This window comes from Lissotriton helveticus, chromosome 5_1 (assembly GCF_964261635.1).
Source record: "Lissotriton helveticus chromosome 5_1, aLisHel1.1, whole genome shotgun sequence".
Classification (NCBI taxonomy): domain Eukaryota; kingdom Metazoa; phylum Chordata; class Amphibia; order Caudata; family Salamandridae; genus Lissotriton; species Lissotriton helveticus.
The window spans coordinates 404,059,988-404,076,242 of record NC_136065.1 but is presented as its reverse complement, the minus strand read 5'-3'; the positions used below and the strand labels follow the sequence as shown (position 1 = coordinate 404,076,242).

Below are 16,255 nucleotides of genomic sequence, written 5' to 3'. Positions count from 1 at the left end.
CCTCCGCCCTGCGATATAAGCAAATGTTTTACAAAACACCAAGGAAGTTTTTACTTTCTTCTAATAAGCTTTTTCTTCAACACTCTAGACCTCCTTCGTTTCTTGCTGTTGTTTAATAAAGTTGTTTAATCTTAATTTAGTGATTAAAAATAAATACACGTACGGCAGACGCGTGTGGTACTAATAAGTGCCAGAATAAAACATTTCTATTGTACCACAGTACGGTGAGAGGGCTGACCAGAGCGTAGGTTTCTATTGTTGAATAAGAACATTACAAGTTTATCAAGTGGAAACTATTTTGGTCTGGCAGCGTTGCTCTGGATACAGTTCCCACGTCATGCACGTCATACTTGACCTGCTGAAAGAAAGCCTTAGCATAGCTGCCATTCCAATTGGAAGCGCATGAGAAGCAGGAGTGTAGCCGGGGCACGAGGCAGAGTTTCTGCCTGCGAAGGTGGCAAACAAGGGATCACACGGGACGGTTTGATAAAAGAGGTAAGAGGCTCACGTTCCTGGGCGTTAATTAAAATAGATCGCGGCATTTCTCCTGAAGAATTATAGCTATGTAGACGCAGCATCCCAGCAGAGGCAAACATTAGCCCTAGTTTGAAAAGTGACTTTGATATGTATTTAGTTATTTCATGTACAGGCTGTTTTGTCACGCAGGATAATTGGTTGTACAAGGTGCGCAGCCTTCTGGGTTATTTTGTTAAAGGATGCACGTTAATTCGCACAACCTCTGGTCCTGCCGTAGTGACCTCGATAAAAAAAATACGGATGTCATGTGTTCGTCGAGATTTTGTTATGTGGGTAGCTATGAAAATATGTCTTTGCAGTACTTAGGACAAAGCAGTGTACACTTCACCCGAGCATACAATGTTGGGATTTGCTAAACCAGATTTTTATATATAGGGCTTTCTTGTGTCAGTGTTTGCAGAAACATAAATGTTGAAGAATACAGTAATTTATTACCAAAGAGGAATAGCCTTGGTTGTTATCAGCAATCGAACAATGTGAAGCAATACTCGTGTCATCAGGGTAATTACTGTAATGCTTGAGTTTCGTTAAATACTTTCTAGATTTTTTTTAATCCTTTACGTTTTTTAGATTTCCATACTACGGCCCTGATTATGAGTTGGTAATTACAGGGTGCGTTAAATATGACACCCTTCCTTGGATTTCAGCAGTTCAAGCCTCCAGGACTCAAAAAAGGTAAAATAATACATTATTTACCGTTCAGGAAGTCCGCATTTAATACAGCAATACATTCAGTATCCAAGTGTCGGATTTTGACCAGTGTGAAAAATGGCATATACACCTCCAACAAATTCCAGATCGATGCCTTATTAACATAAATGACCAACTTTTTACAGCATTTTGCTACCATTTAATCAGCAAAAAGACCAAACATCTTTGATCTTGCTTTAAGTGCCATACTTTTTTCTTCAAAGAAAAATTAATGGGTAATTAGACCAATGTGTGCAAGGTCAACTCCCATGGCTTTGGATAGTAGTTCTGACCCTAGGTCACACCTAGATCATGTCTACTTCATACTATAGGCCTATGAGATGACAGTGCATTCTGAGGAGCGTCACTTTTTTTGCCACTCTGACAGCACATGCCTCTCAATCATATCTATGAGGTGGCATAAAGCCACTCTGCATGGCCTCATAGATATGGAGTAAGACAACGCAGTGCAAGTTGCTGCCTTGCCTACTCTGCATCAAGGAGGTGTTCCATGAGTGTTGCAGTGGGTTCCCCAGATGTACTTATTCACGTAAACCTGGGACAGCACCAAAACCGCATCCCAATAACAGGCATAGTGAGGAGAAATGATGTCACTAACCATGTCATGAGTGATGTAATATATGAGGGCATAAGTAGTGCATTGCGGGGGCGTAAGTTATAGTTAGATCCGGTAACTGTAACTGCTGAATTTCACTGGTTTTGTACGAGTGAAATCTGAGCCTAACAATACATCCCTGTAACCTTTGTTTTTTTCAGTGAACAAGTTTTTTAACTCTAATGTCCCTGTAAACTTTGTTTTTTTGGTGAATTCCTACAGTTTTTCAAAGTGATTTCCATGCTTTAACATCCCTGTAACCTTTAGTTTTTTTAGTGAAATTCTACATTTTATTAATGTAATTTCCTAACTATAGTGTTCTTGTAATCTTTGTTTTTTAAGACACTTTCTAAGGATTTTTTTTTACATTTTATTTCCTAACTATAACCTGTAACCTTTGAGAATGGGTGTGTGAGTGGCTGTATAGTTCGGTGAGTGTCTGTGTGTTGCTGTATGGGTGTGCGAGTGGCTGTGTGAGTGGCTTTGTAGGTGTGCGAGTGGCTGTATGGGTGTGTGAGTAGGTGTGTGAGTGGCTGTGTGGGTAGGCGAATGGATGTGTGAGTGGCTGTATGGGTCTGTGAGTTCCTGCATGAGCAGCAGTGTGAGTGTGTGACAGTTTTGTGAGTGGCTATATGGCCTGTGAGTGGGTGTGTCATGGGCTGTATGGGTCTCTGAATGGTTGTGTGAGTGGCTGTTTGGATCTGTAAGTGGTTGTGTGAGTGGCTGTATGGATCTGTAAATGGTGGCGTGAGTGGCTGTATGGGTGTGTGAATAGTTTTCTGGATGTGTGAGTGGCTGTGTGGTTTGTGAATGTATGTGAGAGTGGCTGAATGGGTGTGTAAGTGGATGTCTAAGTGTCTGTGTGGTTGTGTCAGTGGCTGTGTGTGTGTGACCTGACCACAACAGAACCTCACCTGCCCCTTATTCTAAAAAGAGTCCACAGTTTTGCACAAAACGTCTACCCAACTGGAGTACTTCCTACTGGTTAATTAGTAAGTGCTGCCTCTTGGGTAATAACTATTGCATATTCTACACTACAGCTGCGTAATGGATCACAATGAAATGTCTACAGTGCGCTTGTGTGCATGTAATTTTGGTAATGTGATTGTTCCTCGAGTGTCTTAATCCACGAATCTGTGATAACATGAATCCTCATATAGAGAAGAGGACAAAACGTCAAAGAGAGGAATCTCCACCAAACAAGGGTACTTCCTCTTAACTATAAGAAGTAAGTGCTTTCTTGTTTGGTGGAGATGTCCTCAAAATTCCTCTGCATCAATAATGTGTCACAAAAATCAGCAGGAAACTCGCTCGGAGGCTTTTTGCAAGCTTTCCATGAACAGTGGAAAAGGCGGGAAGACCTTTGAATACTACTAAGGAAAATGGGGCAGAGCTTAACAGGTAGACCTTGCAGATGATTGGATGCATTTGCATACTCAGGGTAGTTAAAAGTGAGAACCATGTACTCTGCTCACAAGACAAGAAAGAAGCCACTTGTCATAGTCACTACAGATCAGATTGCTCTCCAATATATTAGCAATGCTTTCAGATCCATTAAGGATTTCAGATTGCGTTTCAGCATGGAATAGGAGAGGAAACACACATGTTTTGCCTTCGCCAAGTTCAAGCCCATGAAGGTAGGATCATTTGTGCTTTACAGAAGTGGAGCTTCAACTGGTGCACCTGATGTGTTTATATTTGTAAGTGATTCTCGTTGAAGTTTAATTTCTGTGAAATGAGCATTAGGGCCTTAACAGAACCTCACTCTTTCCAAGAAGAGCCCACAGTTTTGCTGAATTTCTATTGGTTAATAAGTGCTACCTCATTTGGTAAATGTATAGTGCATATTCTAGACTACAGCTTTGTAAAGGGACACAATGTAATGTGTCCAGCGTCCTTGTATGCATGTAATTTCGGGAATGTGATTGTTCTTTGCGATTTTTGCACTGAAAATTTTAATGAATGCTTTTTGGACCTTGCGGGGTTCCTACCCTGCCCCCTCCTCTCTTTTTAACATTTTGACTGCTAACACTTCCTGGTTGAAATTTTGGCAGCCAATGAGATCTCTGCGTGAGATTGGTATGCTTTCAGAGGGTCCACACCTCTAGATATATAAATGTGGGGGTCCTTTAATATCTAGAAAACTACTTTACGGATTTATACCGAATAACAAAAAAGGCTCTTTCTGGACCAAGAGCTAGCTTTTTGCCAAATTTGGTGTAATTCGGTAGAGCAGTTTGGGCTGTAGTCATGTTCAAAATTCCTGTGGGAAATTGCATGGCAAACACACTTTTTTGACATTATATTTTTCTCAGCTACTGCTTGATGGATCACTCCAAAAGTTTCTATGCACAACTGGACACAGAAGGACACTTTTGCGGGATAATTTCATGAAGATTCGTCAAACTGCACCAAAGTTATACGCCAGTAAAAAAACTCTTTTCCTATGGAAACTAGGTCCTAAACATAACTACCTACTGCAACCATTTGTAAAAAAGAGTACATTTATTAAAAGATTATTAATAAATGTTAAATCCATTTTATTTTATTTTAAATTTAGTGTAAAGTTTAAATAAATAAATTTTATTTGAATATGTTAATTTTAAAATTGTATTTAGTTTACATATTTTTGTTGGGTAATGTATACTTCGTGTTTTGTTTCTTTTACTGCTAATAATGAAAATTAGAACATTTAAAAAATGGTTAATTGTTGAATTTATATGTATCTATGGGCAACATGCATCATTGTAGGATTTTGCATTTCCTAAATTGCGAAAATTAAGGAATCGCCATTTAGGAATTGCAAAATCCTATGCATCAAGAAATCCTAAAAGTGTTTAGGATTTCTTAATTTTCGGTATTTGAGATTCCTTAATTGCGAATCGCAATTAAGGAATGGCATTACATTGATTCCTATGGGCCTAGAGGCCTATAGGAATCAATGCCTTTTTGCACTTTTTTATTTTGTGAATCCCATTTGTTTGATGCATTGCAAGGGTGCAGAGGGGGGTCCAAAGTACCCCCCTGCACACCTGAAATGTATTTCAAAGTGCATGTTTCACACACACATGTCCTAAGGACATGTGTGTCTGTAACATGAAAGTTTAAAAAATTCATTTTTGCGCATTTTCATAACTTTTCGCAAATTACCACGAGGTTCAACCTCGTGGTAATTTGCACCCCCTAATTGCTAATTCGCAATTTGAAAAACAATCATGCATTGCTTTTAAGGAATCGCAAATTTGCGATTCCTTAAAAGCAATCGCATTTTTGGAAATCACTAAAAATAGCGAATTTCACAAAAATGTATGATGCATCCCAAAAACTTATTTAGGAATCGCAAACGGCCGAATTTACAGATTCGCACCGTTTGCACTTCCTAAATAGGTTGATGCATGTGGCCCAAAATATGTATACACATTAACACATTATTGTTCAATTTATATATAAGTATATATATTCACTGAAAAAACCATAGGTTTTAGGCCTTATATAGTTAGGAATTAGCATTTAAAAAAACATTGAAATTCACTGAAAAAGCATAGGTTTCAGGCCTTATATAGTTAGGAATTAACATATAAAAAACCATTGAAATTGCTCCTATATAGTTAGTTGGACTAACTATATTTGGCGCACCCACAATCCACTGCTGATGATGTCACATATTACATCATTCATGACATGGTCAGTGACATCACTGATGACATCACTGATGACATCTCAAATGACATCACTGCAATACATCTGAGTGCATGATTACTCCGTGAAAAATCAAATGGTCTTCGTCAATGCAAGACTTAAAAATACCATCACTCCAGCTTGCCGAGGCCATAGCTGTTGGCTTTACCCTAGTGCGTATTCTAAAGTGGATCAGTAATTCAAATAAATTCTTTATTAAATAAACTGCCAATCCCACCTTTCAAAAACGTTGTGTTTAATAAAAGATTAGTGCTCGCGTTCATTCAAGAGGGAAGCCTGGAAATACACGCTAGTACCTAGTCAAGAAAATTGTGTTCAGAGATACTCTAACAATTAAATTAAAAAAAATGAAACTCAGTAAGTCAGACATAAAGACAAACTAAGCGAGACATTGTCACCTTCCCTTACCTTCAACTATTATTTTTCTATTTCAGTTTGAGAGACAATGTCTCTTGTTTAAGAGTATTGTGTATGTAGTATTATAAGTTCCTTGCCGATACTTGGAAAAATGAATAAAAAAATAAAAGCTCAAACAATATCCTGAGTGCATCATTAATCAGTGTTTGAGTTTTTAGAAAAAGGGAAAACACCCTTTCTTTTCTGCAGTCAATGGAAAAAATGATTTATTAACCTTTGCATGCGGCTTTGTTTACCTCCGTGGGCTATTTTGAGGGTTATAATTGATCCACGGGGAAGAAATATCTATTTATTTGCTGCTCCTGTCATTGCATCCGCTTAAAGAATACAACAAGTAACATTACACCTACAACAAGCCAGAACTATTGGATTTATCAAAGGTTCTAAGTTGCCTAAGATAAATAAGAAACAACTACGGATTCGTTGTATAGAAGATTGAAAATGCCTCAGTTCTGAAATGATGAGACTGAAAAGCCATAACGAGTCTCTTTGAGGTTAGTTCAAAGGCAGTAAAGGGTGATACTACTGCAGAGTTAAGTTTTTTTTTCACCCTGAGTTTGAGGGCAAAAATGGAGAGCCTGGTAGGGACCTGTCTAAACACCTGCTTTTTAGAACTGCCAGTGCTGAGCACTGGCAGGACCCAACCCACTTAAAGCTCTGCTTCTATGGAACGAGACACAGCTTTGAAGCAACTTTCCTAGCTTTCTTGACACTTTTCCAGCATTGGCCTTCATTTAATTTTTTTCCATCACACTGACATAATCCCAAAAGAGCACTTTACATAGGGATTCAGAATAGAACTGTTATTTGATTGCACGGACTGCAAGAATTGCCACAAATTAAGTTTGCCTTTACAGCAGTGACTGTTGTTTACATTGCAGTTTGTAGTTGGATAAGATTGCGGGGTATAGCCACAACATATTTTAGAGAGGAACAGCTCTACAGCAAAAGTGCCATGTCCTAGAGGGTATCGTATGTAAGAGTTCAAGAATATTCAATAAGTGGAGAATAGGTCACGATGAACATCTGGTGGAGCAACTGTGGTACCAGGATATATTGCCTGAAACTGAAAATGTACACCCAGTGTGGGGAAATTTTGATAAACTTTTTTTAGGACACAATATTTATGTCAGACAATATTTTTGACTTTGATGATCTGTCATACAACATTCTGTCACACAATGGCGAATACAGGGTAGAGCATCACTAGGCTTCAATAGGACCCTTTAGGAAAGAGGCATATGCAGACTCCAGACTGACCACTAACCACTGAGATTTCTGGTTGGAAAATGGCCATATACGCAGATTTACAATTGGAAGAGGGTGCAGTAATTTCGATTCCTGTAGAAACTCCTCATATCTAGGGGAGAAAGGAAGGTGATGTGCAATGTACGACTCCAAGCATGCTAGTGAGAAGTTTGTACCGAGGCTGGTACTTAGCTAGGAGTGCTTTTTTACAGCTTTAATGAGATTATCTAGGAGCTACAGAGAGACAATGCAAGACTGGGGCCACCGGCTGACCACTTTAATACCAAACCACAGTCAAAATACTATAACAACATAGACTGTGCGACAAATACTTTGTGGTATGTACAGAAGTACTAAGTTTGCCTGCTGCCATTAAATTGTGGAATATACTTACCTCTCTGTGGCCTCATTTCGAATGGTTTCTGCAGTGATGGATATATATAGAGATTTACCCAACACAACACTATGATCCTCGAATTCATTGAGTTTTGCTTGTGTAATAAAATTTTTCTATTTGAGGATCAATTGTACAGGCAGGTGTCTGGGACGGCGATGGGTACTTGCTTCGCTCCCAGCAACGCGAATTTATTCGTTGGCTGGTGGGAGGAGCAAGTACCCAGGAGCTGTACGGTGGACGGCTCAGAGGGTAGCACAATAGGTTGGTTCAGGTACATCGATGACCTGTTCATCGTGTGGCGTGGCACGTCTGATACAGCACGCGCCTATATCAAACTTTTGAATGAGAATGATGACAATCTGCACTTTTCAGGAACAGTGAGTCCAGTGGCAGCGGAATATCTCGACCTCAAAGTGTTCTCAGAAAACTGCCACATCCATACAGCCCTTCACAGAAAAATCACGGCTGGCAATTCAACACTTTTTGCCAGCAGTAGCCATCCTCCACAGCTCATTAGGAGCATTCCTTATGGGGAGCTACTCCGCATCCGGAGAAATTGCTCAAGATCGGAAGATTTTGAAGTAGAGGCCAACAAATGTATTAGTAGATTTGTTGCCAGAGGGTATGGAGAAGTCTTACTTAACGACACCTTAAAAAGAGTGAGGGCTATCCCGAGAGATTCCCTACTGACATCCAGATCCACCACAAGGAAGGACCCTAAGAAATTAACCATTGACAGTGGAAAATTCAGACTAATAACCCCTTTTTCCGCTGGAGCTGAGGATTTGAGGGCCATGCTTCGCAGGAACTGGCACATTCTCAAAACCGATACCACACTTAAGGATGATTTACCCACCCATCCGCTTATCACCTTTAGTAAAGCTAGATCCCTTGGTGATCATTTGGTGACCAGCCATTTAGAGAAACCTCCTCCGAAGAGTAACACCTTGAGAACCATGAGTGGGTTCTATCCCTGTGGCAAATGCAAGGCCTGCGCAGGAAGTAAGAGGGTGCTCTTTATTGAGGTGCCCGAAACTGGTAAGAGGCTGCGGATCAAACAGTTCATTACTTGCAGTACACCTCTGGCAGTATATTGTCTAACCTGCCCGTGTGGCCTCCGCTACATAGGGAGCACTGTAAATATGTTAAAACTAAGGATCCTGGAACATCTAAGGGCGATCGATAAAGCTGACCCTTCTTACCCAGTAGCTCGGCATTTTGCTGAAAAGCATAACAGAGACCGCAGCAAGCTACAATATTTTGGCCTTGACACTATCAAATATAACGTGAGGGGAGGAGATAGCCTACGACGACTACGCAGGCTTGAATCACGCTATATTATAGACCTTTCCACGAAATGGCCTAAAGGGATGAATAGCGGAGAGGAGATGATAGTGCATCTTGGTAAATGATATAGGTATTACTGATCTCTCCATATAGGACCAATTTGAATCTGTTGTACATAGAATTTGTATATAGATTGGACCAACTGTATGGTTTGAATACACTGTATATATTATATGCACTATAGACAATTGACCGATTAGACTGGAGAACTGTGGCAACACTGAATCTGGGCACAAGAACGAGGACTCTGGTTTAATGCAATTGGAATGTCAACCTGTAGGTTCAAAGGGCTCTTTGATCCCCAGTACAATTGTGCATCTTTGGTCAATCTAACCATGGCGCTTTTGATACTTCTTTTTCTGCTAACTTTCCCCTAGTCTACACACGAGGACATAGATCCCTTTCTTTTACTATTTGGTTACACATTCCTGTATATGTATGAGTTGAATTTACCCCTTATGAGTTAGAATAATTTCGGAGGACAATTGCCGATCCACGGCCTGATTTCTTAAATGCATTTATAGCATGTGATGTAATTACTTCTCCTCTAAAGCGCACTCACCTATCCACAGGTCTGATAGTGTTTCATTGTAACCACTGTGAACGGCGTATAGGGTCGATTTTGACCATCACAAGATGGAGTCCGGACTTGAGGGGAAGAATGTAGTCCTCTGTCTATGCTCTCTGTGGGGTGTGCACGTCATACAATGTGAATGCTTAATAAAATAAATGTATCTGGTTGGGTGTGTGCATTCACACACTGATGAAGGCAGATTGCCGAAACGCGTCTGTGGTGTAGCTAAGCAGTGAATAAACAAACTCCGTGTGAAGGAACCTCCCGAGTGCTGTTATCTTTCCTGGGAATTTTTGCCGGGGTTTGATGAGCGCAATATATATATATATATATATATATATATATATTACCTACTGGCGGTCGCCAGTAGGTATATATAGTTAGGATTTTTTTCCTATGGGATTTTTGAAAATTCTATGTCGAATAACTTTGGCGTTTGAGGACGGAATTGGCTGAAATTTTCAGGAAAATGGAACATTTTGTTTCTGAGCAGCCCCTGAAAATTTGGGGGGGTTTTGTCAAGGGGGGGCAGAGAAAAAAAGGGGGGTCCCAAAACGCGTTTTTCCCATGCAATTTTCCATAGGGCGGTTGGACTCACTTTTAGCTCGAACGGCTGAATGGATTTCCACGAAACTTGGCAAAATTGTAGATATTGTTTGCCCGATGTGCCTTTGCTAGGTCTCAATATATGTGCTCCAGTGGATTTTGATAAATTAACGTTCAAAAAAATATATATATCTGTAACAGCGCTCCGGTTAGCGCCCCGGTTCACGTACCTGACGCGTAACGGAACTTCGCGAAGCGAAGCTGATTGGCTCTGCGGTGTCTGTCAACATTCTAAACAGTCCAGAGCGGCCACCATCTTGTCTCTCGGTAGGATCGAGAGACAAGAGGTGAAGAAAAACGAAGGGGGAAATTAATGAAAGGGGGCAAGGTAGACCCCTCCTGACCCTCTAGGATTGATGAGGGGGCTATCAAAGGGTCCCGCGGGGCAAAAAAAAAAAAAAAAAAAATCTGTTTTTTCGCGGTAGAGGCGCTACCCGGTACGCGAACCGGGTAGCTAACCGGTAGCGTACCGGGAGTCCGCCATCTTGTGATTCCGTCGAATTTAATCACAAGATGGAGGAAAAACAATGTGGGAAATGGGTATAAGGGGGCACGGGAGACGTATCCTGACCCCCTAGGTTTTCTGAGGGTGGCTGAGGAGGCCCATATATGCGAAAAAAAAACCACATTTCTTTTCAAATTTTCGCGTGATCAGCGTCCGGTTCGCGTACCGGGTAGCGTTCCAGATAGCGTAACAAGGGGAAAACCAAGGGAAACAGTAAAATAATATATTTAGAGTGCTTTGAGGTAGGGTAGCTCTGAATAGAGCTGTTGTGTTGTGTGGGTGATGAAAGTAGCAACATGTAGGTACCAATGAAGAGTCTAAAATTCAATGTACACTGTCTCCTCTGTAGATGTCTTGCATGTTCTAATATGGAATCCATAACATAGTCTGTCAGGAAAGCAGAAACAGATCCTTTGAGCACTCCCTGAGCACATAGTAATATTAAAATGTTGAATCTTTAACCATTAGTCTGAATTTTTTAAATAATTACTCTACTATTATATCTTATATTTGGAAAAGAATAATAATGTCTCAAACAATTTTTAATTTATAAATAACATTTTATTTATGTTAAATTTAAGAATTGTTGGAAATTTCGAGTAAAAGTTCATCTGGAATTTCTTCATCTTTATTTCATGAATTGTCTCTTTTTTATCAAAATTGTCCATGAATTCTAAAAGTTGTTTGTCCACAGCCTCATTATAAAAATCATCTATGTCCTGTTGAACTTCTGATTGAAGTTTAGCTTCCTGAGCTTCTTTATCCATAATTGCTGTTAAGGTAGCATAAAAAGAGAGAGAGAAATAGAGTTTAAGTTAGAAACTTCTACATTTTTATTTTTTAATTAACGTGTACAACATAGTTCTGAGTTTTTAACAGTGAATTTATGTTTGGACAGTGTATGGTACAAGGCAGGAAGTAGAAATATAAAGTACAGCATGTGATGAACTCTAACTCAAACCATGACTACAACAGAGAAGCCTAAGTCAATCCATAACTATAACTGAGGGACAGTAAATAACTAACAGAAAACGTTTTAATAAAAATAACTTTAGGTGCACAACATATTTCCCCTTAGAAACTCTAACTCAAACCATGTCTAACTCAAACCATGACTACAACAGAGAAGCCTAAGTCAATCTATAACTATAACTGAGGGACAGTAAATAACTAACAGAAAACGTTTTTATAAAATTAACTTTAGGTGCACAACATATCTCCTCATAGAAACTATTAACTCACCTTTACAAAAGTGTGTAAGGTTTTGCCAGGAAATGCTCTTTAAATGTGCCTCAGGGAGTTCCAGTCAAAATGGCTGTCATTCCCTCTTATTTTTCATATATATTCATGTACCAAACCAATCAAATGACAGCACATAAAAATACAACTTGAAAGTTATGTTATCAATGGTTGGAAATGTCAACTCTTTCCAATGTGTTTTTGTCATGTAATTTACCTAAGGATATTTAGACAGGGCTAGAGCCTGAATGGCTCGATGGAATTCATTCAAATTTGGGGAAATCGTAGGGACTGGTATGCATTAGGAACTATTTCAAATTTGGTGAGAGTGTCTGCAGTGCTTTCTTTGTAAATTAACTTCCCACCTTTTTTTAACTGCGTTTGCCGTTGCGTGTCCCAGTTCGCGGACCGGGAAGCTAACCGATAGCGTAACGGGAGTCCGCCATCTTGTGTTTCGGATGAATTTAGAAACAAGATGGAGGATAAAGAATGTTGGGAAAGGGTATAAGGGGGCATGGGAGACGTATCCTGACCCCCTAGGTTTTCTAAGGGTGGCTGAGGAGGCTATGTCGAAAAAAAAAAAAAATTCGAATTTTTCGCGAGGTTAGCTGCCGGTACGCGAACCGGGTAGCGAACCGGGAAGCGAACAAAAGTGAAAATTAGTGAAAAAAGGTACATTTGAAATTTTTAAAGAGTAATCATAGTTAAGGTAGCTCTGAAAAGAGCTTTTAGGTTCTATGTAAGTTCTAGGTACTTATAAGTAGGTACCAATACATAGTCTTAAATTCAGGATGAAAACTCTATTCCCCTCATCTGAGAAGTGAACTCCATCTTCTCTGTAGATATCTTGCATGTAGTAACGCAAGTTATTGTTGTAGATGGAGCCCATTCCATGGTCTCTCATGTAAGCTGAAACAGACTTATTTACATGCTTCCTCGATTTCTCAATTTGTGGACAAAATTGGTTGGACCACCTCCATTTCTGTCTTTGGCATATATTTGAATATACCAAGGCAGTTTGAGGAAAAAGTGCCATCAATTGCTCAAAGGTGTCCTTTAAAAGCATTACCCCAGTCAAAGTGCCCAAGTCATTTCCTCCACAGTGCACAATTAACAGGTCAGGTTTTGGCAAATGCAAAAAGGTTTTCACCAATGGTATCAATTGGTGACATCTTAATCCTCTGTGGCCAATCCAGTTGATTTCCACATTTTGTAGATTGAGGTTGTGTAAATTTCTGTTATCAGCATACCTTTGAGCCCAGTGAATGTAACTATGTCCAACAATCCAGACAGAAAACATGGTGAGAGGAGGTTCTGCTGCAGTCAGATGAAGTGTGGGAATGAAATGGCAGTTGAAACAGTAGGAGTTTGTAATGAAAAAAACTGTGGAGTTTCTGTGCTAATGATTCAGTAGCAGTGATTGGTGGATTTTGATTGCTGAAAACAGAAAGTTAGGGTGCATGGATGAGTTCTTTGAAAGATGTAATTTGAATGGTCAAGAAAAAATCATTTTATGAAAGATTGCACTGGATACGCAGGTGTACTGAGAGTTCAGAGTTCAATTGAAACATTGTTGTGTGAACTTGTAAACATGAGAGGTCTTTCAGGAGGTGGTTGCTATGGAAAAAAGGCAGAAAGGGCAGAGGGGGGAAGGGTGTTGATTTGAAAAAAGTGAGGGAAGAGTTTTGATTGGGTGACATGAGAGATATGTGTGATGAATTACAGCATTTCTGTGCCTTTGTTGGTTGCAGCCTCTGGAGTGCATACCCTTTGCTCTGCTAAAGAAAAATTGGTGTGTGTCTGAGACTGTTTTGAAACTCAAAAAGTATTTGCTAAGGTGAGAAAAGATTCATTTAATTAAGATAGAGAATAGTATGCTTTAGGGAGAAAATTATGAAGAAAGTTGTGTATTTAAAATGTTGCTTTGTGTCTATTGTTTTCCAATTAGATTTCGTTTCTTTGAGTTTCATAGCCATGTTAAAAGTGACGCAAAAGTGGTGCAAGGGCCTTAAAAATACGCTTTCATGTGTGTTAGGGCATTTTAAGTCACTTCCCCATGAATCTGGGTGAAAAATTTGCTTACTTGATGTGTTTAAAAACGTTTCTTGAAGGCAATTAGGTGTCTTGATATGTGCTGTAAGAGTTTCATAGCCAGCATGGGGCATATTTAGAAGGACTTTGAGCCACTTTCACGTTATTTTCCCCATGTTAAAGGTGACGCTAAAGTGATGAAAGTGCCTTGTAAATACACTCTCATGTTTGAGCCACTTCCATGGTATTTTCCCTATGTTAAAAGTGACGCAAAAGTGGTGCAAGGGCCTTGTAAATACGCCCCCATGTGTGCTTGGCAAATTTAAGTACTGACAGGGTGTGCTTGTACATAGGAGCTGTGTTGTGTTTTCAAATTATGACCAGAAAATCGTTTTAAAAAAAAAAAAATGCTTTTTACATTTATGAGAAGGTCAAAATGGTGTCTGCTTCTTTAAATAAATATTTCACTTTCCACCATGAATATGGGAGAATAATTTCCTTGTTTGCCGGTTTAAAAACACGTTTCTTGAAGTCATTAAGGTTTCACAATATGTTCTGCAAGAGTTTCATAGTCAACATGGGGGCAAATTTACAAAGCTTATGAGCCACATTCACGTCATTTTCCCCACGTTAAAAGTGACTTTAAAGGTGGTGCAAGGTCCTTGTAAATACGCCCTCATGAGTGCTTTTCAAATTTAAGTCATTTCCCCGTGGTGCAAGGTCCTTGTAAATACGCCCCCATGTGTGCTTGGCAAATTTAAGTACTGACAGGGTGTGTTTGTACATAGGAGCTGTGGTGTGTTTTCAAATTATGACATGAAAATTGTTCATAAAGAAAAGGAATGCTTTTTACATTTATGACAATGACAAAAAGGTGTCTGCTTCTTTAAATAAATATATCACTTCTCACCATCAAGCTGGGATAATAATTTCCATGTTTGTCGGTTAAAAAATCGTTACTTTAAGACATTTAGGTTTCACAATATGTACTGCTAGAGTTTCATAGTCACTATGATGATAATGAAATACAATTAGAACTGTGTAGGAGGCATGGAGAAACTGAGGCTTCTGTAAGTGTCAAGGGAGGTGAGTAATGTACATTGCTCTGTTGCATACCGTCCTCAACATCTGCGTACTCTTGGATATGCTAGACTACATCTGCACAATGAGATACCTAAGCTGGGGAAATACAGGTGATGTGATTGTGAAATGAGCAAAAATATTTGCACGTTTTTCAATTATATCACCTGTGTTTTCTAACATTACGAATCACATTGTGTAGATGAGGTTTAGGCCTGTCCAGGGAGACAAAGGAGGTCTGGCCTTTGTTCAAGAGTGCAGTGGACATGACTCACTTCGTTGGTAGGCCTGCACATGTATTATCTCCTCTGTACTCTTCAACAAGCCTACATTTTATCTGTTACCCTGAGTAGGCCTCACCTCAAACAAACCTCTGGATAGGCCACACCTTATCGGCATCCTGAATCAATCATTTAAAATGTTAGGGGCAGATTTATGATGGCCGTGCGCCTCTTTTGCGCCGCCGTTGCGTCACTTTTGTGACGCGGCAGCGGTGCAAAAGATGCACTATGTTGCAAGACAGGCCTCACTTCATCTGCAACAAGATACCATCAGTTTAAACTGTATACTTTTACGACTGTGTAGGGGGCATGGAGAAGCTGAGGCTTCTGTAAGTGTCAAAGTTGTTGCATACAGTGCTCACCTTCTACGTACTCTTTGATATGCTAGACTACATCTGCACAATGAGATACCTAAGCAAAGGAAACAAAGGTGATGTGATTGTGAAATGAGCAAAAAAAATTGCACGTTTTTCAATTACATCACCTGTGTTTCCTAACATTACGAATCACATTATGCAGATGAGGTTTAGGCCTGTCCAGGGAGACAGAGGAGGTCTGGCCTTTGTTCAAGAGTGCAGTGGACATGACTCACTTCATTGGTAGGCCTGCACATGTATTATCTCCTCTGTACTCTTCAACTAGCCTAAATTTCATCTGTAACCCTGAGTAGGCCTCACCTCAAACAAACCTCTGGATAGGCCACACCTTATCGGCATCCTGAACCAATCATTTAAAATGTTAGGGGCAGATTTATGATGGCCGTGCGCCTCTTTTGCGCCGCTGTGCGTCACTTTTGTAACGCAGCGGCGGCGCAAAAGATGCGCTATGTTGCGACATATTTACAACTTGATGCATCTAGGCAGATGTGTCACACTGTAAAGTCCTGCGCCACATGAAACCTGCGTCAGGTTTCATGTGGGCGTTTTGTTGCAGGGTGGGCATTCACTTGCATGAAAGCCCTGTAAAACTAACACAGTGAAATTTACAA

General features: G+C 39.9%; 1 protein-coding gene across 1 annotated transcript in view; it reads left to right on the top strand.

Moving 5' to 3' along the window:
* The first annotated feature begins 396 nt into the window (after positions 1-396).
* RNF207 (ring finger protein 207) overlaps positions 397-16,255 on the top strand; it is a 664,007-nt gene continuing 648,148 nt past the window's right edge. The window contains exon 1 of the mRNA XM_078642621.1: positions 397-495. Coding sequence (XP_078498747.1) covers positions 403-495 — 93 coding nt within the window. The 5' untranslated portion in view covers positions 397-402. The remainder of the gene's footprint in view (positions 496-16,255) is intronic.